This window comes from Phascolarctos cinereus, unplaced genomic scaffold (assembly GCF_003287225.1).
Source record: "Phascolarctos cinereus isolate Bilbo 61053 unplaced genomic scaffold, phaCin_HiC Scaffold_5;HRSCAF=322, whole genome shotgun sequence".
NCBI classification, from domain to species: domain Eukaryota; kingdom Metazoa; phylum Chordata; class Mammalia; order Diprotodontia; family Phascolarctidae; genus Phascolarctos; species Phascolarctos cinereus.
The window spans coordinates 364,014,706-364,039,768 of NW_027555958.1; the positions used below are offsets into that span (position 1 = coordinate 364,014,706).

General features: G+C 37.9%; 1 protein-coding gene across 1 annotated transcript in view; it reads left to right on the forward strand.

Moving 5' to 3' along the window:
* USH2A (usherin) overlaps window positions 1-25,063 on the forward strand; it is a 962,202-nt gene that overhangs the window by 174,508 nt on the left and 762,631 nt on the right. Inside the window, 2 exon segments of the mRNA XM_020982269.2 lie at window positions 5,465-5,648; window positions 20,126-20,289. Of these exon segments, the coding sequence (XP_020837928.1) occupies window positions 5,465-5,648; window positions 20,126-20,289 (348 nt within the window).

A 25,063-nucleotide genomic window follows, 5' to 3' on the forward strand; every position in this document is an offset into this window, starting at 1 on the left:
TTAGATTGAAGGGGGATTGGGAAAGGCTTCTTGTAGAAGGTGAGCTTTTAGTTGAGACTTGGAGGCCAGGGAAACCAGGAGCTTGATATGAAAAGGAAGGGATTTCTAGGCATGAGAGACAGCTAATAAAACTATATGGAGTTTGGAAATGGGAGTGTCTTATATGAGGAACAGCAAGGAGGCCAGTGACATTGAATGCCAGAGTAAATTTGAGGGTAGAGGAGGAGTAAGGTGTAAGAATACTGGAAAAGTAGGAAGAAAATGGATTATGAAAGAGTTTGAACACCAATAACCACAGATAATTTTATAGTTAATCCCGGAGGTGATAGGGAGCCAATGAAATGTATCAAATAATAGAGTGACGTGGTCAGAAGTGTGCTTTGGAGAAATCAGTTTGACAACTGAAGTGGAGGATGGGTTCGAATGAGATGCCTTTGAAATGTCCAATTGACATTTGGTGATATGGGTATAAAGCTTTGGAGAGAAACTAGGGCTTCATAGATAAATCTGGGAGTGATTAGCATAGAGATAACAATTGAACTGCTGAGAGCCAATGAAGTCATCAAGTGGGAGAATCTTGGGAACACCACACAGTTGGAGAACATGGCTTGGATGGAGATCTTCCCAAAGAGACTCAGATAAGCAAGAGGCATGAATGAAGACATGAAAACTCAGAGTATTCAGAAAGTGGCAGCCAACAATGTCATACTACAGAGGGGTCAAGAAGGAGGAAGATATAGAAAAGTCATTCAATTTTAAATTGAGATCTATTTTGAATAGAGCAGTTCTGTTGAATAATGAAATTTGAAGCCAAAATGCAGATGGTATAGAAGAGCATGAGAGATTAAATGTAGCCACATAATACAGATAGCTTTTTTCAAGAAATTTGGCTGAAAGAGAGAGATATAAGATGATAGCTTGTTGGGATGGTAGAATGTAGGGAAGGTTTGTCTTTGTTTTTTGCTTTTTTTTTTTTAACTAGAGGGTGATTTGTAAGCTCCTTGAGGGCAAGGACTATTTCACTCCTTTGTCTTTATATTCTCTGAGCACTTCTCACTCCATCAGTCAGTTAATATTATTAAACACCAACTTTGTGTCAGGCACGATGCTAAGTGCTAGGGATACAAAGAAGAAAAAAACAGTCCTTGCTCTTAAGGAACTCCCAATGTAATGGATGAAACTATATGTAAACAACTATGTACAAATAAAACATACAACATAAGTTGGGAGTAATTTCAGAGGGGAGGCACTGAAATTAAGGAATACTTGGAAAGGCTTTTTTTGAAGAAGGTGGTACCTTAGCTGAAACTTGAAAGAAACCAAGGAAACTTGGAGGCAAAGATGAGGAGGGAGAGTCTTCCAGGATAGCCAGTGAGTTGGGAGATAGAGTGTAGTGTGTGAGGAACAGCAAGGAAGTCGGTGTAACTGGATTGTATGATATGTAGAAGGGAGTATGGTTTAGGAAAACTGGAAAGATTAGAAGGAGGCATATTGCAAAGGGATTTAAAAGCCAAACATGATTCTATATTTGATCCGGGAGGCAAAAGGAAGCCACTGGAATTTATTGAATAGTAGGGGTTGGTATGGCCAGATCTGCACTTTAGGCAGATCATTTTGACAGCTGAGTAGAGAATAGAGTAGAGAGTAAGATTTGGGGCAAAAAAAGACTGATCAGCAGACTAATGAAATAGTCCAGGCATGAAGTGATGAATGCTACATCGGAGGTATGTAGTGTCAGAGGAGGAAGGGGGTTGTATATGAGAGATGTTATGAAGGCAGAAATGACAGAATTTGACAGATGATTGGATAGATATGTGAGGTGAGAGTGAGAAGTCTAGGATGACACCTAGATTTTGAGCCTGGGTAACTGGGAGGATGGTTACATCCTCGATAGTAGTAGTAGGTAAGTTATGAGGAGGAGAGTTTTAGCTGTCTAGGGGATTTGAGCAGTGGGGAGAGAGAGAGAGAGAGAGAGAGAGAGAGAGAGAGAGAGAGAGAGAGAGAGAGAGAGAGAGAGAGAGAGAGAGAGAGAGAGAGAAAGAGAGAGGAGAGAGAGAGAAGAGAGAAGAGAGAGAGAGAGAGAGAGAGAGAGAGAGAGAGAGAGAGAGAGAGAGACAGACAGGCTGTGTGAATGTGTTAACAAGGCAAAGAGAGTGATCAACAGTGTCAAAGGCTGAAGAGAGGTCAAGAAATATGTGGAGTGAGAAAAGGCCATTAGATTTGGCAATTAAGAGATCATTAGTAACTTTGGTGAGAGTGGGCTACATTGGAGGATGGGATCAGAAGACAGACTGAAAAGAATTAAGAAGAAACTGAGAGGAAAGGAAGTAGGGGCACCTACTGTCCATAGCTTTCTTAAGTAATTTAGCCCAAAAAGGAGGGAGAAATATAGGATGGTAGCTGGCAGGGAGAAATTAAATGAGTGGTTTTTGAGGCTGGGGAAGACATGAGGATACTTGTAAACAGTAGGAAAGCAGGTAGTAGACAAGGAATGACTGAAGATTAATGAGGGTAAGGATAATAGAGGGAGCAATCTGCTTGGGAAGACAAAATGGAATGGGATCCCTTTCGCACATAGAGTGGTTTGCCTTGGCAAGGAGAAGGGCCATCTTTTCATGTGAAGCAGGGGTGAAGAAGGACATTGTTGCAGAAAGCATTGAAATAATAAAAGATGAGAAATAAGGGAGAAGAGGTGTATGGCCTCAAAATTTTCAGTTAAATATGTAGCAAAACTCTCAGCTGAGAGGGTGGAAGAGGCAGAGCTGTGGGAGGTTTAAGGAGGAATGAAAAAAGTTTGGAAAAGCCTCTGTAGTTAGTGGGATAGTGAATCAATTATTGTTCAGTCATGTCTAAGTCTTTGTGACCCTGTGTGCCATAGCATGCCAATGCTGTCCATGGGGTTTTCTTGGCAAAGATACTGGAGTGGTTTGTGATTTCCTTTTGTAGTGGATTAAGGCAAGCAAGTTAAGTGACTTGTCTAGGATTGCATGGCTAGAATATGTCTGAGTCCACATTTGAACTCTGGTCTTCCTGACTCCAGGCTCATTGCTCTATCCACTGATCTACCTAACTGCTTCAATGAATCAATTAGGGTCACATAAAAGGATTGTATGGCTTCAGTGAAGACCCAGATGTGATGATATGGCGTGAACTTTTAGTTGCCCCAGTCAGAATTGTTATGAGATTTCCCCCAGCTTCTTTTAGGTGTGTGTGAGTCCCTATTGGTAATGAGGACTTCTTGGCACGCAAAAGGTACGTAATAAATGCTTGTTTTTTGATTAATTCCTTTACACAAAGAACACTATTTTATCATCATACTAATATCCTTAAACAAAGCCAATCATCTTGCACAAAATGCCTTCACTCAATGATGTCATCTTTATAAATAAATAGTTGTATATTTGAATGCAAAACAAACGTGTTCAAAGTGATTTGTGTCTGCAAGGAGTCTTTGCTTATTTGTTGGTGTTTTGGGTCATTTTTCAGGCATGTCCAACTCTTCATGACCCCATTTGGGGTTTTCTTGGCAAAAATAACTAGAGTGGTTTGCCATTCTGCAGCTCATTTTACAGATAAAGAAAGACAGTCCTTACCATCAACGAGCTAACATTCGAACAGGGGAGACAAGAGATATATACCTCTGAGACAGGCTAACTGTGGAACTATGGATAGATGTTTTTATCTTTTGCTATCTCATGCAGCTCTCTAAGACCATTGATGACAAATTAACTGTCAATCTTCATCAAGGGGAAGGTGTTTCTAAATTACAAGTAGTTCATGCCAAAGAAATGGCTGATTTTTACATCCCTCTTATTCCTTTTAATAGCAAGGATATTATGAAGGAGCATAAGATATGATTTTTTTCAGAGCTTGCTATTTGAATAGAGATATAAAACATATTCATATGAAAAAAATACTACAATACAAGGCTGTTTATAGTGAGTGCCAAATGAGTGGGATAGACCCTTGACTTTACCTCTTTCCTCTTACTGACCACAATTTTCAATTTTTAAGCTTGCTAACATTTCCAAGAGAAAGTACACAGGGGTTAGGAGAGAATGGAAAATACAGACCAATCAATTTTGCTAATTGTTAGCAGCTATGACAAAATGGTTGGTGTGGGAGAAGGTTGCAACTATGGGCTTAAATGAGGTTTTAGGGTTATCTGTGAATTCCAATTACTCTTTGCTCTTTCCCATTACACAAATCATTGACAGTTGACAATATATTTATGCCATGTTTGTATTTTTTTGTCCTTTCACCCACTTAAATGTCAGATTTTTGAGCACAGTGACCATAGTTAGCCGAAAATCTTTTAATCTCTTCATGTATAGGATTTTGCTAGTGCTTACTATATGTGTATTGATTACTAGTGTAATGATGGAAGTTAAAATTGTTATCTCTCCTTCACATGATTTTCAGGAAATTGAGGAGTAAGTGTGAAGATCATGGGATGTCCAGGAGGATTGGAAGGGGTCTTACAGATCATTTGGTCCAACCCTCTCATTTTACAGATGAGGAAACTGAGAACTAGAGGGGTGAAGTAATTTGACTAAGGTCACATAGCTAGTAAGTGATAGAAGTAAAATTTGAAATCAGCTTTTAATTTGGCATCTTGTGCTCTTTCCATTATGCCATTCTCTGCCCCTGTTGGACCAGTGGTTTCCACTTTTCTGTTACTTGATCACACCATCTCACAGCCAGCAAAAACAAATCCGAAGTCCCCAAACAAACCACAAATATGAAATTCTGATGATGGTACTAAACGCCTAACAAGACCCTAGGTATGAGTGATCTAGTTTATCCTTCTGGCTTCCAGAGGTCATGATCCCCACTTGGGGTGCTACAGACATCATAAATATCTTGTAGTTGTATGCAGCTCAGAAGCTGTCATTGGCTCAAGTCTTCCTTATGTGATAATTTATACAGAGATTCAAGAACACATATGCCATGCTTTATATCCAAGTATAATGTGAGATAGAACTATATGATGGTGTTATTTCTGTATTAAAGGGTAAAAAAGAGAGCATAACAGAATATTTTGAGGACAACCTGTCTTTAAATCCTTCCCTTGACACAGGATCTGAGAGCATAAAGGGACGTTGGCAACCAACTAGTTGTGAAAGATTGATCCCCACTATGATATACCCAACCAGCTTAGCTAATGCTTGAAGACCTCTATGAAGGAAGAACCATCACAAATATTAGCTATGTGACCATGGACAAGTCACTTAATCTCTCAGTGCCAAGGCAACTCTCTTTAAGATTATAAATTGCTTGAAATCCATCGTATTAGGATCTAAGTTGTGGATGAGTTACCAATTGTCATCAGTGGAGAGAGTTTCCATACTGGGAGTTCCCCACAGTGATGAAATCACAATTCTGGACCAGTAAAATGGGGGGAGGGAGGGTGGTGGCACAGAAAAGAAAACAATTTTTAATAGTTTGATTTCTTTATTCCTAGGTTTTTATCTTTCTCCAGGCAATAGAACTGGCTGCCTGCCATGCTCATGCCATACAGCTGGTGCAGTTCATCAGGTCTGTAATAGCCTAACTGGTCAGTGCATTTGCCAAGATGCTTCTATTATTGGACAGAGGTGTGACCATTGCAAGGACCATTATTTTGGGTTTGATCCTCTGGCTGGGAGGTAAACATCTATTAGTTTTAATAATTAAATGTTTCTGATTTAATTATCTTGGCAATTACCTCTGCTTGCTAACTTTGAAATCTTTATTGGCAGCCTCAAAACATTTCCTCTAAAAGGTAAACCTTTCAGTTTGCTCACATGCTTACATTTCTGTCTCTTTGACCTCTGCTTCTGATGTTAAATATGTCACAGGACTCTCTGCATGTTTTCTAAGGCAGTTGCTTTAAAAAATGATTGGTGTTAAATAAGGCTATTATTTGAAGCTTGGGGTTTCACTGTGAAGTTTTGGTACCCCTCCCCCCTTTTCACAGAAATTCCCAAATGTCAGCTTCTTGAAACTGCAACACTCAGAACTGTTGGGTGCTGAAAGACGGTCACTCCATATTATCACTATATATCCCCTGAACTTATTTCCCATCATCTGGCTGCTTTTGTGTTTTTCCTGTTTCTCCTTGAGGTTTGAATTCTAGCAGATGAGCATGCCTGTTTTTTTCTACAGGATTATTTTTTGTTAACCAGAGCTAATTTGTCCAGTCTGTAAGATGCCACCTAGAAATAAATGAAGCATTTTCTGAAGCTTCATTAACTCTTGAATCTAGTACATTTGGCTTCCTCTGCCTTTAAACAGATACTTATACTGTATTAATTTGCACTCGTTTGTGTGCTGTTAAAAATGTGTCTTTACAGTATTTCTGTGTGTATTTATTTGACTTATCCCATAAGATTATAAGCTCCTCCAAGGTAGGAACTGTGACTTCTATTTCTTTGTTATTCCCATTCCCATGCAGCTATGAAAGTGCTCTGCACCCGGCAGGCTCTCAGTAGATGCACACGCACATATATTGCTGGCTGACTGACTAACCCCTAAATCAGTACATAGTCCACTGCTGATTATTCAAGGGTTTGTAGATTATCCAAGCTCTTTTCATCTTCTCATTTCCCTCCTGCTGCCTGCCTTTTGGCCATGCCAATACTCATTAACACTTCCATTAGAGTGTGGACAGGGTAAATACAAGCTGAAAATCTAGCTGGTAAATGAGGGAAAATGTATGCCCTCCCTATGGGTAGGGGAAGGTGGTGTGGACACTTGCAATGTTTCTCCAAGACTCAAACCCATGTTTTTAATCTTTTTTTTTTCTGGCAAGGTGGGAATAAGTGGTGAAGTAGGTGGGGCAGTGAATTTGGAATCAGGAAGACCTGGTTTGAATCCCACCTCAGACATAAACTTGCTGTGTGACCCTAACAACTCAACCTTTCTGAGTCTCAGTTTCCTTATCTGTTACATGAAGATGCTGAACTTGATGACCTCTCAGGTTCTTTCTATCTCTCAGTCTGTGATCCTATGACCTCTAAAAGTATATGGTAGGGGGAGAGGAGACAGAGGAAGAAATAGAGAAGAATTAAGGAGCAGGTTGGAATGGTGAGATTGCCTTTGTACTCCTCACCATCCCTTTTCAAAACTCCTCCATACTTAATATTTTCAGTATGGAGAAAATTCCCTTTATTATGGTCAGCAGAGTCAGTGAGATGAATACACTAGAGATTTCCTTTCTCCTCTTAGACTTAGTGCCATGTTGTGTCCCCTTGAGCTGAGAAGGAAAATGAAGCCGTGTTGCCCTTCTGTCACCAAAGGATATAAACATGATAGTGCTTTTGTAAAACTCGACATGTGGAATGTGTATGCATCTGGAATGACCCCCCCCCCACTCAAGGGTAACTGATCATTTCTGTTATGTCTTTTATCTTTAGCACTGATCATCATTACAAAGGAACTTCCTTAGCATGAAAGGTCAATAGGGAACCTGCAAGTATGACCATGAGAAAAGGCTCGATTTCTTCTTTGTCTCATAGTTGGAAAGTGATAAAAATTCATTTTATCTTTACGATGTCTTTTTTTTTTATTTCTTGAAAGATGTGGAAATCTCCCTGATGACTTCTGGTTATTATTGTACATATGCCATTTACTGTTTCAAAATACTCTTAAGCTTTAGCGCAGAAATAGCTATAAATATGGGGGACTATCAAATACGTGGTTATCTCTTTTGGGCTGAGGGAAGAATACCCACGTATCTCAGGAAATTTATATAGTTACGTAACAAGAGAAAATGTAGGCCTAGGACTTGACTTAAACTCACGTATTAAGTCATTGTGCTCTTTTGTTTGGGGGGAAAATCGAATACCCACCTGCCCTTCCTACTGAAGTGTACTGAGCACTCCTTAAAGACCCTCTACTCGTTCTCACAGATGTCATTTCTTCTTGCTCTCCCTCATGTTCCCTTCACTTTGCTCAGTTATATCTTATGTTTTTCCTTTTGTTCCTTTTTCCATATTTTGTCTCATGCTCCCTAGAGCCAAAACAAGTTCCTTCTATCCAGGCTGACAAACCACCTGTGTTTTTCTTCTTCAGTAGTTCATTCTTCAAAAGGCACCTAACAGAACAATGGGGGAGGGGTAGAGATGCCCACAAACTGATCTAAGAACAAAATTCCCTCCATTTATTTCTGACACATGAAATAAACACAACTAAACCCAGCACAGAAAACAGTGAAACACAATGATTGGTCCATTGAAAATCAGTGGAATAAAAAAGTAAGTAAAATTTGACCCACAAAAAATGGAACACAAAAGGAATCATGTTCAGCTCCTTTCCTACAATTGTCAACTCATAGTTAAGATCCATATTTAACACACTGAATTTAATAATGCTATCTTCACTTACCATGTGAAAATAATTTCTGCCTTGGGTTCTCAGCCTGGCACATAATAGGTGCTTACTAAGTGCTTATCGACTAATCGCACCTTCCTATTCTGTATAATCCAACAAATTTCCCACATATTATACTTGTACATACCTCACTCTAAACCTCAGTCAGATATGACATTTCTGTTAGACATTGTTCTACCACCTGTCAGTTAGTCACTAAATGCTTATTAAGTATCTGCTGTGTGCTAGGCACTGAGCTAAGTGCTAGGGGTAAAAAAAGAGGCAAAAGACAGTTGCTGCGCTTAAGAAGCTCATAATTTGATTGGTAATCAACAAGCAAATGTACAAACAAGCTATACACAAGGTAAATGTGAAATATATAACAAAGGAAAAGTACTAGAATTAAGAGCAGTTGGGAAAGGCTTCCTGTACAAGATGGATTTTGGCTGGGACTTAAAGGAAGCCAGGAAGGTCAGTAGGCAGAGATAAACAGGGAAGTGCATTCCAGGCATGCAGGACAGCCAGAGAAAACGCTTGAATCTTATTTTGTCTTACTCCAGGACAGCCAGAGAAAACGCTTGAATCTTATTTTGTCTTACTCCCTACATCCTCCAGGATGAAATAGGAAATTCTCTGTTTGGCTTTGAAAACCCTTCATACTCTGGCTCTTCGATCTTCTTACCCCTTACTCATCTCCATGTACTTTACTATCCAGTTGCCCTGGCCTTTTCACTGTTTCACTTTTCATTGAACATAATCTTTCTCCAAGCATCTTGCTTGGCCTCTCCCCATGGAATTCGATTCCTCCTTGTCTCTGCCTCCTGGCGTCCCTGGTTTCCTTTAAGTCTCAACTAGAATCTCACATTCTACAACAAGCCTTTTTCCTTCCTTAATCTTGATCTCTTCCTTCTGAGAGTAGTCCCATTTTATGCAGCAAATATCTAGTTCCTATGTAGTTGTTTGCATGTAGTCGTGATTGCTAACTCCTTGAGAGCTTAGAGATAATATTTGTAAAAAATGCTTAGCACAGTGCCTGGCACATAATAGGCACCACCACCACCACCACCACCACCACCACCACCACCACCACCACCACCACCACACCACCACCACCACTACAACTACTACTACTACTACTACTACTATTTACTGCTATTACTACTACTGATTTTTTGTTTTCCTTTGTATCCTCAGTGATTAGCATAATTCCTGACACATAGCAGATGCTTAATAAATGCTTATTGATTTGACTTATTTTTAAATTCCTTCTGTTGAAAACTAGTTATTCTGCTTATCAGCAGAGTTATATCTGAAATACAATTTTTCCCTTGAACCCTCAATTGAGGACAGCCAGGCTCCAAGCTATACATGGAATCTATAGGATTTAACTCAAACTTTTAGGACTTTAAATCAATCCAGAAGATCACAGAATCATCATTAAAGCTAAAAGGGTATAAAGAGGCAAACTAGTTCAACCCTCTCATTTTGCAGATATGGAAACTGAAGTCCCAAGAGGTGGAGTGATTTTCCCAAAGTAACATGGGAAATTGGTGGCAGAGGCAGAGTTAAAACTTAAGATCTTATTACCCCCAAATCTGGCACTGTTTCCACTATACTAAAAATCATTATTAAGCACAGTCAGGAACTGTGCTTGATGCTAGAGATACAAAACCCAAAATAAAAACAGTCCTTGCCCTCAAGGCACTAGCAATCCCTTGGGATGAATACAAAGAAAATCCTGCATGTAGCCCCAAAATTTTTTTTGGAGAGCATTTTTGCACTTCTTTTTATATGTGAACATTTTAATATGACATTGGGTCATGTGTAGAAATGACATGCAAAATTCCAAATTGTGCTCAGTCAGAGTTTTCTGTCAGAACTAGATCACTGAAAGAAGTAAATTAGAATAAAGCAGTCAGATGCATTTCTTGTCAACTTGTCTCTTTTTATAATATGGTAATAGAAAATATTGGGGAAAGAGTAAAAGTTTCAATGCAGATTTGAGAACTTTTTTAATTCTTAGTTGCTCCCCAAAGGATGTTGAGCATTCCACTAGTGTTATATACAATACCTTAGTCCATTCTCCTTATAGCATTCTTAGCTGAGATGTTTATGGAATCATACGTTCAGAGCTGGAAGGGACCATAGAGGTAATTTAGAAAAATTATACATCTGGAGCTGGGAGGGGCCTCAGGGGCCATCTTGTTCAGCGATATCACCTTACAAACAGGGAAACTAGGGCACAACAAGGTTAAGTGATTTGCCCAAGGTCATATAAATAGTAAATAGTGGAGCTGGGATTCAAATCTGGGTCTGCTGACTTCAAACAGCTTTCCCCTCCCTGTGCCTTGTTGCTGTCGACCTAGGGTTTGTGGGTCAAAACTTAGAGCTTCCTCTCTGGTGCCCTATGATTTTTTTGCTCTAGGTACCCAGTTTTGTGAAGATTATCTTAATTTATGAACCCCTCAATCATATGAGCAGAAGCTTAATGGTGCACCAGCACAGAAATAAAGCTTTTGTGTACCATTGGCAATATTTGAAAAATTGTACCCTTTAGTATTTGAACATTCCACTCTTGTGTGTTATTGTCCAGGGCAGACTTGGAGACTTTACTGTGTAACATGTGGGGCTTGTCTGATCATACAACAAACATCTATATGGTGTGAAAGGCATTAAGATGTGCTTTTATAAAAAATTATATTGTGTCCTCTGCATGCTGGGTTCCAATCCCAACTGTACTGCTCTCTGCTTCTGTAACCTTGATCAAGTCCCTTTTTAATTTGCTGATCTTTAAGATTCCTTTCAGTCAGCCATTCAGTTAATCAAAAAGCATTTATTAAGTGTGCCAGGTCCTGCTATACCCTAGGGACACAAAGAAAGGCATAACCAGAGTGCCTGCCCTCAAGGGGATCACTTTCTAATGAAGCGATACACATATACACACACACACACACACACACAACTATGTATATAAAAGATATATCAGTGTAAATGGGAGGTAATCTTTGAGAGAAGGTGTTCATATTGAGGGGGCCTTCTTAGAGAAGGTTGGATTTGAGTTGAGTCTGAGGAATTCAGGGAAGCCATTATCCACTGGATGAGGGCCAGAAGGCCTAGTGAACATGGAGTGAGAGAGAAGTGACCTAGTCTAGTGACCTAGAAGATAAACTAGCCAAGGAGGTAGTCTCCTTCTGCTTGCCTTCTATTCATAGGATCATAGGTTCACATATTTAGAGGTAGAAGAGACCTTAGCATCCTTCTAATTAAATTCCTTCATTGGGATGAAGAACTGAGACCCAAATAGGTTAATTGACTTGACCAAGGTAATTTAGAGGGAGTAAACAGGAGAACCAAAATCCCAGAACCTTTGACCCTGAATCCAGTGCTTTTTCCCTGCTATTTCTATCTTCAAAAACAAAGCTTCTGTCTACAAACTGTATTTTCCCAATGCATCCTTTTTTCCTAATGAAGATATTACTCTTATAATATTAAACAGGTTCTGACTCCTTTTTTGTTTTTACACCTGAGTGGGGGGAAGGGGAGGAAGCTCTTGAGAGAAGAAAATATATGAGATTTGTGATCTCAAAAACAGAGGCAAATTAACTGTTTTCCCATTTGTATCTCAGGCAACATCGAGTTACATAGGGGTCCAAACAGAGCTATAATGGTCATGATTGCTGGCCAAGATTAGCAATGCTTTACTCCTGTTTTGTTTACTGTAATGAACTGGTCAATAAACATCACAAATTGTTTATCTATATAAATCTTGACAGATTACTGTTTATGAAATCCATTTAGCAAGTGAGGTTTTCCCATAAGGATGAAAAATGAAGATTTTAAACAGATTGCGGGAGAAGCTTGAGCCGTACCTAGAGAGTCAATGTAATAAAGGTTTCTTTATATTAATATTACAAAAACCATTTATCCTGGCAAAATCAATATTGCAATTCATCTTAGTTTGGTTTTTCTCTTTCCAAGTTGAAAATGTCTTTTCTTTTATTATATATAATTCTGTTTTAATAAATGTGAGATATATCTCATTTAAGAGGAGCTCTTGAGGAGGAAGCTCTTATAAAATGACATGAAACTTGTAGCTTATTTGGTAAACAGTCCTAGAGAATGTAGAAAATTACATTTGTGGGTCTGTGAAATTTGGAGGCGTCATTGGACTTAAATCTTAATCATCAGGACTCCCCTATGGTCTTTACTTTAGAACAACAAACAGCTGCATTTAGAGAGGATCCAATCTAAAGGCTCCTGTCAGGCAGAATTCCCACCAACCAAAAGCAAACAATTATCACAACAGTCAGGCTTCTGCCTGGATAAGGGGCTATAAAATCAGATGGAGTCATTTTTAATTACTCAAAATACAGTATGCTTTCATGAGGAGGGATTTATTTAATTTGGGCTTGGAGGTTAATATCCCATGGATATTGATTGAGTGACAGTGAAGTTAGATGAGTAGTAGTTGGCTGGGAGAGAAGGGAGCTACATAAAGGAAAGGAACAATGTTAGACACTGGGAACCATTACTGTAAATGTACTGTATGTAAAATAAGTTTGATTGTCTCATGAATGAATGGTAATGAAAACTGAAATACTCAGGAGACCCTTATTCATGAGTGTGGTGCAGTAAAATAATTGTTGTAGGAGCAGAAGCTTGTCTCTCAATGTTTATGAGTGTCACCATAACATCAACCCCCCCCCCCAAAAAAAAATATATGCTAAGTAGCAGTGTGAAATGAAAGTAAGGACAAATAAAACATCTTTGTCTCCCTCAGGATTCTTCAATCTTATTTTTTTTTAAAGGGCAATTTTCTTTAGCTGTGGAAATAACTAAATAGTCTAAACAAAAACCAGTATGTGAAGAGGGATTGTTGAGGTTATGTGTATAGATGAAAGAGCCCAGTACAGGTTTTTTTTTTTAAAAGAAAACCAAAATGTCCTTTTCTCTCCTTTTTTCTAAAAAAGAGGGCAAACTGGAGTATAGTGGTTTCCAAGAGGGAATGTACTTTATTTATTCCCAAAGGGGTATTAGTCCATAAAACAAATTTGCAGTTTATTTTGCAGCTTTAGCTTTTATCAGCCTTTTTAAGGGTGTTGAATGATTACCCAGGAGATCACACGATCAGAGTTGCAGTAGGGTAGAGGAACTCTAATAAAGAAAGACCTTTGATGGATAGAAAAGAGAGGAGAATGATATCCTTAAACTTGTTTTAAGTGTGCCACACAGAGGGCCCTGTGTTAGAGGTGGTCTTTAGGCATATGCAATTTTTTTTGTTCTTAACAGTTTGTGGTGCCAAAATTCCTTATGCTAATCAATGCCATTGCCGTGGGCTAATTGTTAGAGTAATTCTTTTTGGAGGTAACAGGCTTCAGTCCCTATCACAGTTAAGAAAATGCCAGTGCAATAATTTTCATGAGCAAATCTGAAGCCCAGAAATTTCAGATGGATACTTGATAGTTTCTTCCCTAATATTTGCTTCGCTGTTATAGTCCCCTGAGTCATTGATCTCAAGCTACTCCTAACTACAGACTACTACTAATACGAAGTATGTCTTACGATACTCGCTGGGCAGAACTGGAAATATGGCATTTGATGTTATTTCTGTGGCCTACACCAAATTTCCTAGACTTATGTATCAGGAACAGGGCCTGCTTATGTTTTGGAGAATGTTCTCACCTCTCTTGACTCAAGAGAAGGTAACTGACTTTGACTTAACTTTGAAGGTAACATGACTCAAAAATAATTTTCCTTGGGGAAATCTGAGAAAATATATGCACAGTAACCCCTAGTATCCTGATACAGACCTGAAAAGTGCATACATTCTATATTATAGTATTTTCATAGGATTATATTTGGACCTGGAAGGGATCTTACAGGCCATCACAGCCAGCCCCTGCATTTAAGGCGTGAAGAAGCTGAAATTGAAGAGACAGGGTTTGAATCTGGGTCTTTTGCGTCCAGTCTTTCCCTTCTACCATGCTGTATTTTTCCTTCCACCCATAGCTAAGTAACAACAAAAGGTAATCTAAAATTTAATTCTTTAGTGAGTAGAACAGATACCAAGTTATCAGATCATAGATTCTGATCACAAACCAGAATAATACATTTAGAGTTGAAAGAGATCTTGTTCTTTGTCTTGTAAAGGCTCCTCATGACCCTATTTCTTGGCAGAGATACTGGAGTGGTTTGCCATTTCCTTCTTCAGTTCATTTTACAGATGAGGAAACTGAGGCAAAGGAGGTGAAGTGATTTCCCAGGATCACACAGCTAGTAAGTGTTTGAGGCCAGATTTGAACTCAGGAAGATAAGTCTTTCTGACTCTAGGCACTCTGTGCACTGTGCCACTTAGCTGCCCAGAAGAGATCTTATTGAACCATCATGCCTGAGGTAGGATTTCAACTCTGGTCTTGCTCTCTATGAAATACAGCATTTATCTTCCTCTTAAAATTTTATTAAAAGGAGGAAAACAAAATCAAGACTCTTGAATGAAAAACCATTGGTTCCAAAGATGCACAATAATGTCCTAATCACAGTTCTGAAAATGAGGGCTTCTCAGAGAGGTTCTTTGTCCCCATCAGTCTTTTTTTCACCATGATGCTCTCTGAAGGTTAAAGTTTTGGAGAATGGGATAATTTTATTCTTCTTGAGACTCTAGCTTCCTGCCATACTTTATGGATCTCTAGTTCTATAGTCTTTTTTTTTTAAGGTTGATTGAAGATAGTTGTCTATAGTTTTCCAGTTTTTCAGTGACATCTTCCACATACAAAATGAGGACAAAACTTTTGTGCCCTTTTCTTGTCTCCAAGTGCTACTATTAAGTTTCTCTCTTTTCTCCAGCCTCCAACTCTCACTCACTCCCCACCCCTATTAGTTACCACTGAGCTTTCATGCAAACTTACATTTATTCTTCCTAGTCACTCAACTAAGGGAAGGAATGGAAGAAAATAATCTACCATTTGATTCATAAAGAAGAAAACCCCCTCCACCAGACAATTCCACTCCAATGTCTTATTACAATGTGGAGGTAACTCTGGGTTCCCAAAGGCTATCCAGTAAAGTACAAGGTTGGCAATCCTACCAAGTTGGGAAGTCTTTGAGAAAGGGCTTAGTGATAAATTGTCTGACTGCCAGCTTAGGATCCAACTAGCCAAGTTTGAGAGGCTCATCACCAGAAGGTTGTTCTCCAGGTGATGAAGCTTTTTGGCAATCAGAACTCATGAATGTCTGGAGACCTTATGATTCATATTGGTGGAGTGCTTGGTGATTAAATTATAGATTTTTGAAGAATATTGAGAAAAACATTGGAAAAATTAGATTTGGATTCCCGTTGGATAGTGATAGAGGAAGATTTTAGACTTGGCCCTAGTGACTTTCCCTTCAAGGAATTTTTCTTCAGTAATTCAACTCTCTGTTGCCTGCATATTTAGGCCTTATTGTCTCATTTTGGGCATTTTTTTATACCTACTATCAGTTTAGGGGCAATGTGGAATCATGGAAAAACAGCAAGATCTGGAATCAGGAAGGCCTGCCTTTAACTCTTAAGAGCTGTGTGACCCTGGACAAAGCATGTAACTTGTGCAGATAAAAATTTCTATAGTGACTATCTCACAAGGTTGTTGTGAGGCCCAAATAAGATAACATATATAAATTTTTTAAAAAAGTTTGATAACTATTGGTTATCATTATCATCATCAGTTCATATCTGCCCAGCGAATGCCAATCCTGATATAAACTCATCAAATATAATTCTGACTCTTGCGACTTTTAAAAACAGGCATACTTCATTCAAAGATAAATTGTATAATTCATTCATTCATTCAACAGATATGTATTGAGCCTGCTATATGCAAAACATTACTTTAGCTGCTATATAGCGAAGTATACTGGAAAGAGCTAATTTTGGAGTAAGGAAACTTGAATTTGAATCTTACCTCTTTCATTTACTTGCTGTGTGACCATTCACAAGTCACATACATTTTGTATGCCTCAGTTTCTTTATTTGGAAATGGGAACTCTTACTATTTATCTACTTTAAGAGTTATTAGGAAGAAATTGTTTTGTAGACCTTAAAGCACTTTATTGACAGATTATTAATGAAAAACAATCCTTGATCCCAAGGATATTCTAATCTAGTTATGGTTATTGAATCATGTGCTGTGCTTTGGATTGCATGTACCAGTGTTCTCCTGCATAGGTACAGATATTTGGAAGTTAGTTTTATCATTGAAAAGAATCTATTAGCTAATGAAGAAATTCCTTTAATTTAAATGATAGTTTTTCAGTCATTTTAGTCATAGTCAATTCTTTGTGACCCCATTTTAGGTTTTCTTGTCAAAGATAGAGTGGTTTGCCATTTCCTTCTCCAGCTCATTTTATAGAAGAGGAAACTGAAGGAAACAGAGTTAAATGACTTGCCCACAGTCACACAGCTAGTAAATATCTGAGACCAGATTGGAGCTCAGGAAAATGCGTCTTCCTAACTTTGGCCAGGTACTCTATTGACTGTGTCACCTATCTGCTCAAGTTTAAATGATTTCAACTGCCTTTAATCAACTCAGAGAATATTGTTTATGTTTGTGAGAAAATGTGCTCTCTCCTCTCTGGTACATGATATATTGGATCGTTCTTCTGGTTCACAGAGAGGAGGAGGTAGAAAGATGGTGCTGTTGTCCCAACAGTGTCATGCGATAAAATTAAAAGCCCTGAAGAAGTTGTTCCCCCAGTGCTTAACACAAAGCCTCACACATCAAAAGAACTTAATAATTGTTGGCTGGCTGGACTTGACTTGAAAAAGGTGCATTAAAAAGACTTTCAGTGTAATCTAATTGGAAAATCAGTCAAAAAGCATTTATCAAGCTCTTACTATAGTCTAGGCTCTGTGCTAAGTGCTGAGATACAAAGAAAGGCAGGAAAGTCCCTGCCCTCAAGGAGCTTTTGATCTTTTTCCTTTCCTTTGAGTGATGAGGGCATGCCAATATCATGGCTGGTATTGTAGAAAGTTTGACTTGAATTGTATGGAAATTATTTTTTTTCTCATTACTTCCCTGAGATAAAAAATTATTTAGTGCTGTCAAAGTCTATATCTTTAGTAAATTTATGTTTACCAAGAATCTGAAATAACAACAACCAAAAAAACCTAACATAGTGCTTTAAAAAAAACTGCATCTTTTTTTTTTTGGAGTGCAAGACAAAAAATCATAAATTTATTCAATACATCAATGTTCAAAATTTGTCATGGGATCATCATACCTTCAACCCAATCTCCTATGGCTATTACATAGTCCTCCAAAATGATAATTAATGATGAACATTGAGTAGTCCTGAAATGTTTTCTGAATACCAAAGATTAAATTTGCTTCTAAAACTTGTATGTGAAATACATTTATTGTATTCTAATTATTTGAAAATTAACAATCCATGTAGAACATACTTGATAACTATCAGAATTCCATTCCCCAAACATTTTAGAAAAACAGGAATTTACTGCACAAAATGAACAACGGAAATTCAACATATATTGAAATATTGGCAACATTTTTCTATGAAAATAATCCCTTCTCTCAAACCCAATGCTTTTTATTTGTTTTTTGTTTTTTTGTTTTTTAGCTAGGCAATGGGGTTAAGTGACTTGCCCAGGGCCACACAGCTAGTAAGTGTTATGTCTCTGAAGTTGGATTTGAACTCAGGTTCTCCTGAATTCAGGCTGGTGTTCTATCCACTGCACCACCTAGCTGCCCCAAACCTGATGCTTTTTAAAAGAAATTAGGGAAACACAGAAATTGAAGGGTTCTCCAGTATCTAGGAAACACATATCTTCCCCCTGCCCCCACTAATGAGTAATCATCTAGCTCCCACTTACAGACCTCTGCAGTGATGGGGAACCCACCACCTTCCTAGTCAGCCAGTCCACTAATGGATACATCCAGTAGTTCGTTCCTTACCTAAGCTAAAATCTGCCTCTTTGTAACTTGTACTAATTTGTCTTAGCTCTCCCCTAAGGCTAACCCAAACAAATCTCAACCCTTTCCCATACAAATATTTGAAGTCCTACACATATTTGAAGCAGCTCAAATATTTCCACTTAAGTCAGGAGATTGGGAGCAGTGGGCTTGGCAAATAGAGAAAGATCCAGGTTACTCTCACTTGTTGCCTGAAGAGAAAATTCCCTCCGTGCTACAGGAACAGTTAATGAGGAAGGAGGTTGATAGGGCAGCTAGTTTCACCAGTGTATTTAGGAATGCCAAGGTATAGGAAGGCTGTTGACGTATGAATGATGGTAGATGTATGAGCTTGGTGTTTACTTGGTAGTGAGATGGTTTGGTGTGTTGAGAGTATAATGGTACTTGAAGGTTGGCAGTTGTCATGGGATGGTGAGAGTTTGAGTAAAGGTCTATAAGGGACCAGAAATGTGCAACAATTACATTATGGTGTGCTGATTCATGCCTCTTCCTGCATCATTTTGTGGCATGAGGGTATGTTCATGTATGAATTGGTCTGGCTTCTTAACTTGGTGGCTCTAGAGCTCCTACACAGTATACAGAAGAACAAGTGCTAATGGAGGTATGAAGTATACGCCAGTAAAAACCTTCCATCGGATTTGTATCCATCCATAATCATTGCTATCTGGTTTCTGTTGTTCAACCAGAACCAATCCACCAAACTGTACCAACCTATATCATATCCGCATGGATATAATAGGTTTGGAGATTTAGAACTTGAGTGAGGCCAACTAGTACAATCCCCTGATTTTTATAGTTGAGGATGTTGGAGTTACTAAGTTACTTGCTGTATATCACACAGATATTAAGTAGCATAGTCAAGATTTAAATCAAGGGACTCTGACTCTACTTCTATTTCTGTTTCCACTGTACTATGTTATGTTCCCTTTCTATCAAAGAGGCTTGCCCAAGGCCCATTTTATTATATCTGTGGCATTCTTCTGTTCCTGTAAGTTTAGTTACCATATTTAAAAAATAACGGATCCTGGGATTGTAGATGTAGAGCTGGAAAGGGATCTTACTTCTTTCACTTTACTCTTCATTCCAGTGACACTGGTTTTCTCGCTGTTCCATGAATAAGACACTTCTATAAGCATTTTTGCTGCCTGTCCCCCATTCCTGGAACGCTCTGCCTCCTTAACTCCAACTACTGGCCTCCCTGGCCCAACTAAATCCTGCTTTCTACTGGCAGCTTTTACCAACCCTTGTTAATTCTAGTGCCTTCTCTCTCCTAGTTATTTCCTATTTTTCCTGTATACAGCTTGTTCCTACATATATATTTCTTTTTTATCTTCCCTATTAGATAGTGAATTCTTTGAGAGCAGGTATTGGTCTTTTAATTCTTTTTGTATCCCCAGTACTTAGTACAGTGTCTGGCATATAGCAGACACTTAATAAATATTTATTTATTGATTGATTTTATGGATGAGGAAACAGATGAGCCTTTTTCTGAGAGAGTCTTTCTTAGTAGGACACCACTGGGCAGATTATTATATTAGATGCTTTAGAATAATGCAAAAAAAAAAAAAAGAATTAGAAGACACAGCTCTTGCAATGAGGACTTCAATTAGTTAAATCAGGGAAGATTTTGTGGGGGAAGTGTGAGCAAGATTTTGAGTCATTTGGGTTGCATTCACCAATTCTTTATCACATGGGGAAAATGGATTATATTACCCTGTGAAGCTTATGGCCCACTCTGAATGACATTTAACAAGGCTGAACAAGCCCAATGTCCTTGTCTTTTGATGGTTTACTTATTTCATTTACAGATGCCACCCATGCAACTGTCATCTCCCTGGAGCCTTGAATGGAAGTTGCCATCCGGTCACTGGTCAATGTTTCTGTAAACAGTTTGTAACTGACTTAAAGTGTGATGACTGTGTTCCTGGTGCAAGTCATTTGGATATTCAAAACCTATTTGGTTGCAGCAAAAGTAAGTGTATGGGATCTAAAATACGCACTGAGGTTTTTTTTTTAATTGACACATGGGAAGTCAGTTTTCTTCACTAAGAACTGAGAAGAAAAGTTGGATTTGTGTTGAATTTGGGGAAAATCTAGGTGAAAGAAAAAGATAAATTATCAAAGGAAGTAATGGAACCTACTTTTCTGGATCTGGTTGTTTAGAATTAGTGGTTTGAGTCGAATCTGGCCTGTAAAGAAAAGAATTGACTGTATGCCCTTACAATCAAGATTCCTTTCAACTCTCTAATTTCATGACAAATGGAAGATTTCTTCAAATCAATGTCAAGTTTTTGTATCATTACCTTCTTTAAAAGTAAAACTGTATTTGTAGGAATGCCTAATGGGTAGCATTTATATTGTGTGACACACATTCTTCCGTATGGTCTCCTGAGACATTTATAAGTGCTCATGCTAGGAAATGTCCCAAGTGATATCAGATCGTCACAAGCCAGTGGGTTGTTGTACCATCTGTATACTTGAGGGTGAGGAAGAAATGAATCATCAAGTATCACCCCCATGGTAACCACTGGGAATCTGGAGTAGAGGCAAGATTCAGTGTTTAGGCTGCCATTGTGTTATTTAATGAATAATAACTATGATTGCTGACATCCATAGTGCTTTAAAGTTTAAAAAAATGCTTAACATACATTTTCATACTTGATTCTTCTAACAATCCTGAGATATAGTTGCTGTAGGTAATACGAATACCAATAATAATGATGATTGTTATTTCCGTTTCAGAGGAAGTGTAGTTTAGACTCTGATGGGTAGAGAGCTAGTCTTGGAGCCAGGAAGACAAGGGTTCAAGTGTTGCTTTTGACAGTTACCAGCTCTGCGACCCCAGGCAAGTTGCCTAACCTGTCAGGGACCTCAGCAACTCCTTAGGAAATAAGAGGAACTGCATAGGATGTGGTGACCTGCAATAGTAAAGACAGTTTCATCATCTGGCAATCTATGCCAATGACATCACACATCTAATTCCAACCCTGTTATTCCCATTTTCCAGACAAAGAAAGTGAAGCTTAGAGATATTAAGGTACCATTGAACAATCATAGCTAGCATCAAAGGAAGGAGACCAAGCCTAGCTTTTTTCCTGACTCACAGTCCTACATTTCTGTTTTGATATACTGCCTGAAGTTTACTAGAAAGGAAAGGAAGGAGACAAGCATTTATTTAGTGCCCAAAATGTGCTAGGCACATGCTAAGCATTTTACAAATAAATTCTCATTTTATCCTCACAAATACATTGGGAGATTAGTACTATTATTATTCTTATTTTACTTTTGAGGAAACTGAGGCAAAAAGAGGTTAAGTGACTTGCCCAGGGTCACATGGCTGGTATCAGAGGATGAATTTGAATTAAGGTTTTCCTAACTCTAGTGAACCAGAATGTTTGTGTCACAGTGTCTTGTCTGCACATTTTAAGTCATGTTATCTGAAAAGCACCAGTGTGAATGTCTATGTCTTTATGTGGTTACACATGGGAAATTATTTTATTCAATGTCTATGCTCATTAACATAACATCTGGATCATAGCAAGCACTTAACAAATTTCTGTTCATTACTATTGATTAAATATATAGGCTGATGTTGAAACTAAAAGAGACTTCAGAGATTATTTCATCCAACCTGTTCATTTTACTAACAAGGAAACTGAGTTCAAAGAAGTTCCGTGACTCTCTAGGGGCAGATCTGAGACTAAAACCAGTGGTTCCAAATGCAAAGTTTATTTATTTCTTTTTTTCTGTCACACAATACTGCTTTTAGCTTATTTCAAGTGTACCAGTTAGACATGGATTTGGGTGAAATTTTTCAAACTGAATTTTGTATTGGCATTCCACATATCTAGTGCTAAAAGATTCTGAGGTTGGCCCTGGTTTTTTTTTTGATCCATTTCAATATAAAAATAAATAGCAGTAATTTTCTTGGGGGTACTGGACACATTTTCCAACTTTGTTTTCCAATATAATATCATCTCCAAAAGTCTTAAGAGCTTGTTCTTGATAGTGAGACAAAGTCTTAAGAATTGTCCCAGACAAAGGTCATGATCACTAGTTATGTGACTGAGCAGTTCTTTGATTCTTGAAATGAACTGTATTTCGCTTATGCGATAAATATAGTAGATTTCATTATTGACTGAGAAGGAAATTAGCAAGATCCCACTTTACTAAACATCTTTTATTTTATAATATTTAATTATTAAAGATCAATAGTTGTGAAATTTGAAAAAAAATGCCTTCCCAATTAAGAACTTAAAGAATAATATAATTGCTTGGTTAAAATTTAATCAGGATTAGAGGGCTTCAGTTCTGGGGACTCATGAAAAGAAGGATCCCTCAGAATGCATGACAAAACTATCTGGGGGGACAGTCATTTGGAAAGGGTCCTCTTTTGTTGAATTTGACTTAGGAACCTAGAATTTAAAATATACTACTGGTTCTGTTGTGGCAACTTGCATCATGCTAACTTTATAAATTTTTAAAACTTCTTAAGGGTTTGGGAGAACTCACATTTACTCAGAGTCCCATTGAGCTCCTACGATATCTTGTCTGACTCAAGAGCCATCTGAACTGGGGCTTTAAATTGACTCCTCAGAAAGTTGAGTGGTACTCATTGAATCATTAGACTTCAGTAGCTGAATTTTCAAATTTTCTCATTTCACTGCCATCTAGGCATGGTTTGCTTAGACTGCGAACTCTGACAAGATCCTAGTCAGAGGCTATCACAACAAATAATCATGTGTAAATGTTTGAAAGACTAAGTGAGATGAACTCTCGTTGCCAAGGAAATTTTTATTCCATGCAAATTATCATTTTGGCTTTCATTTTCTGGGACCTTAGGCATGAGACTTAAGCAGTCTTCTGTGAGTTGTGTTAGAGGTATTTCAGGAAGCTGAAAGGCAGTATTAAGGTCAATTTTTATACCTCCTTTATCTTTCATGCTTCTAATTATATGCAGATAACTGAATAACAATAATAGTAACAACAACAACAGTAGCCTGCATTTTGTAGGGCTTTAGGGTTTATATAGAACTTTAAAAACATAATCTCATTTGATCCTCAAAATAACCCTGGAAGGTAGGTGCTATTATTATCCTCATTTTATAGATGAAGAAACTGAGGCATACAATGGTTAAACAACTTGTCCAAAGTCACATACTTAGTAAATGTCGGTGGCTGCAAATAAACTCAGGTCTTTCTAACCCTAAGTCTGACACTCTTCCCACCGTGTTGCGTGTATATATCAATAGATGTTTCTATCTATCTATCTATCTATCTATCTATCTATCTATCTATCTATCTATCTATCTATCTATCTTTCTATCTATTCACATACATATTGTTTCTTATATACATAATGGTGACCAGAGTTAGTCTCCTTTTTGCCACGGTAAGCTAGAAATGCTAAGTAGGCAAGAATTGCTGGCTTTTCAGGATGGCTACAAATAAGATAGCCAAGTCTCAAAACTTTTTTTGAGTTCAGAGGCCTAAATATAGGCCCACTGAAAGGATCAAGTACATTACCAATACTCAGTCAGCAAAGGAGATTTTGCCAAGGGCAAGCCCTCTAGGTCTTTAAGTACAGAGTGCTTCTTAAACCTTAAAGGGCTGTATAAATAAGTTATTATTGCATCATAATTATGGAATTCCCTTCAGTACTGATGAACCAGCAATGAAATCTAATGGAAAGCCTTTATCCAAAAATTCTGCCACTTGTTTTCTCATTGTATGTGGTTCTTAGATTTTAAATTTCACAAAAGAAGCAAAGTGTTTGCAGGGGTTGAGGTTAAGGCAGGAAAATATGTGAGCGAGCAACATTAGAGACAGTGATGTGGCGTAGGGAATTGAGTAACAGACTTGCAATCAGGAAGACACCAGTTCAAATTCAACCTCAGGTACTTCTTAGTTATATGACCTCAGAGGAGTCACTAAACCTCTTTCTGTGTTACTTTTCTCATCTGTGAAATGAGGATCACAATAGCATTTTCTACCAGGATTGCTGTGAGGAGAAAATATATGATATTTGTTAAACACTTTGCAAACTTTAAAGCACTTTGTAAATGCTAGTTATTATTTTTTCCACTTAATAATAGTTTATTTTTTCAAATGACATATAAATATAGTTTTTGACATTCACTTTTATATTATTATTATTGTGGCATCTGGTTTAAATGTATTTGGTGAAGTGACAAATCTTTATTGCAAATTTGTGGGTGTCAGTGCAGAAGGGGTAGGTATGTATAATTGACCTTTGGAAAGGCAAAAAAAAAAGATTCCCCTTTTTCTCATGGACATGATGGAAATGACATTCTAGTAACTTATGTGACACATACTGTAGCAGGAAGAATCATGGATTTAGAGTCAGAGGACCTGGACTTGAATCTCAAATTTCTTACTTATTAACTTGGTGACCTTTGAAAAGTCTTCTAATCACACTTGCCCTCAGTTTCCCAATCTGTAAGATAAGGAGTATATGACATCTAAGGTCTCTTTCAGTTTAAAATCTATAAACTTGTGGATCCAAAAGAGAGAAAATGGGGTGATTGTGTTGTATCCTTGAAAAGAAGTAATAGGCAGGAAATGCTTCCTTGTTATCTGCTTTTGAAAAAATATCCCAGAAACTTGAGGAGAATGTGGAAGTGTAAGGAGATATTATATCAGAAGAAAACTTTTTTTCTAAGATATTGGAAATAACATAGTCTCCAGGTATGGGGAACCCTTGATTACCCTATGAAGTAAAGATA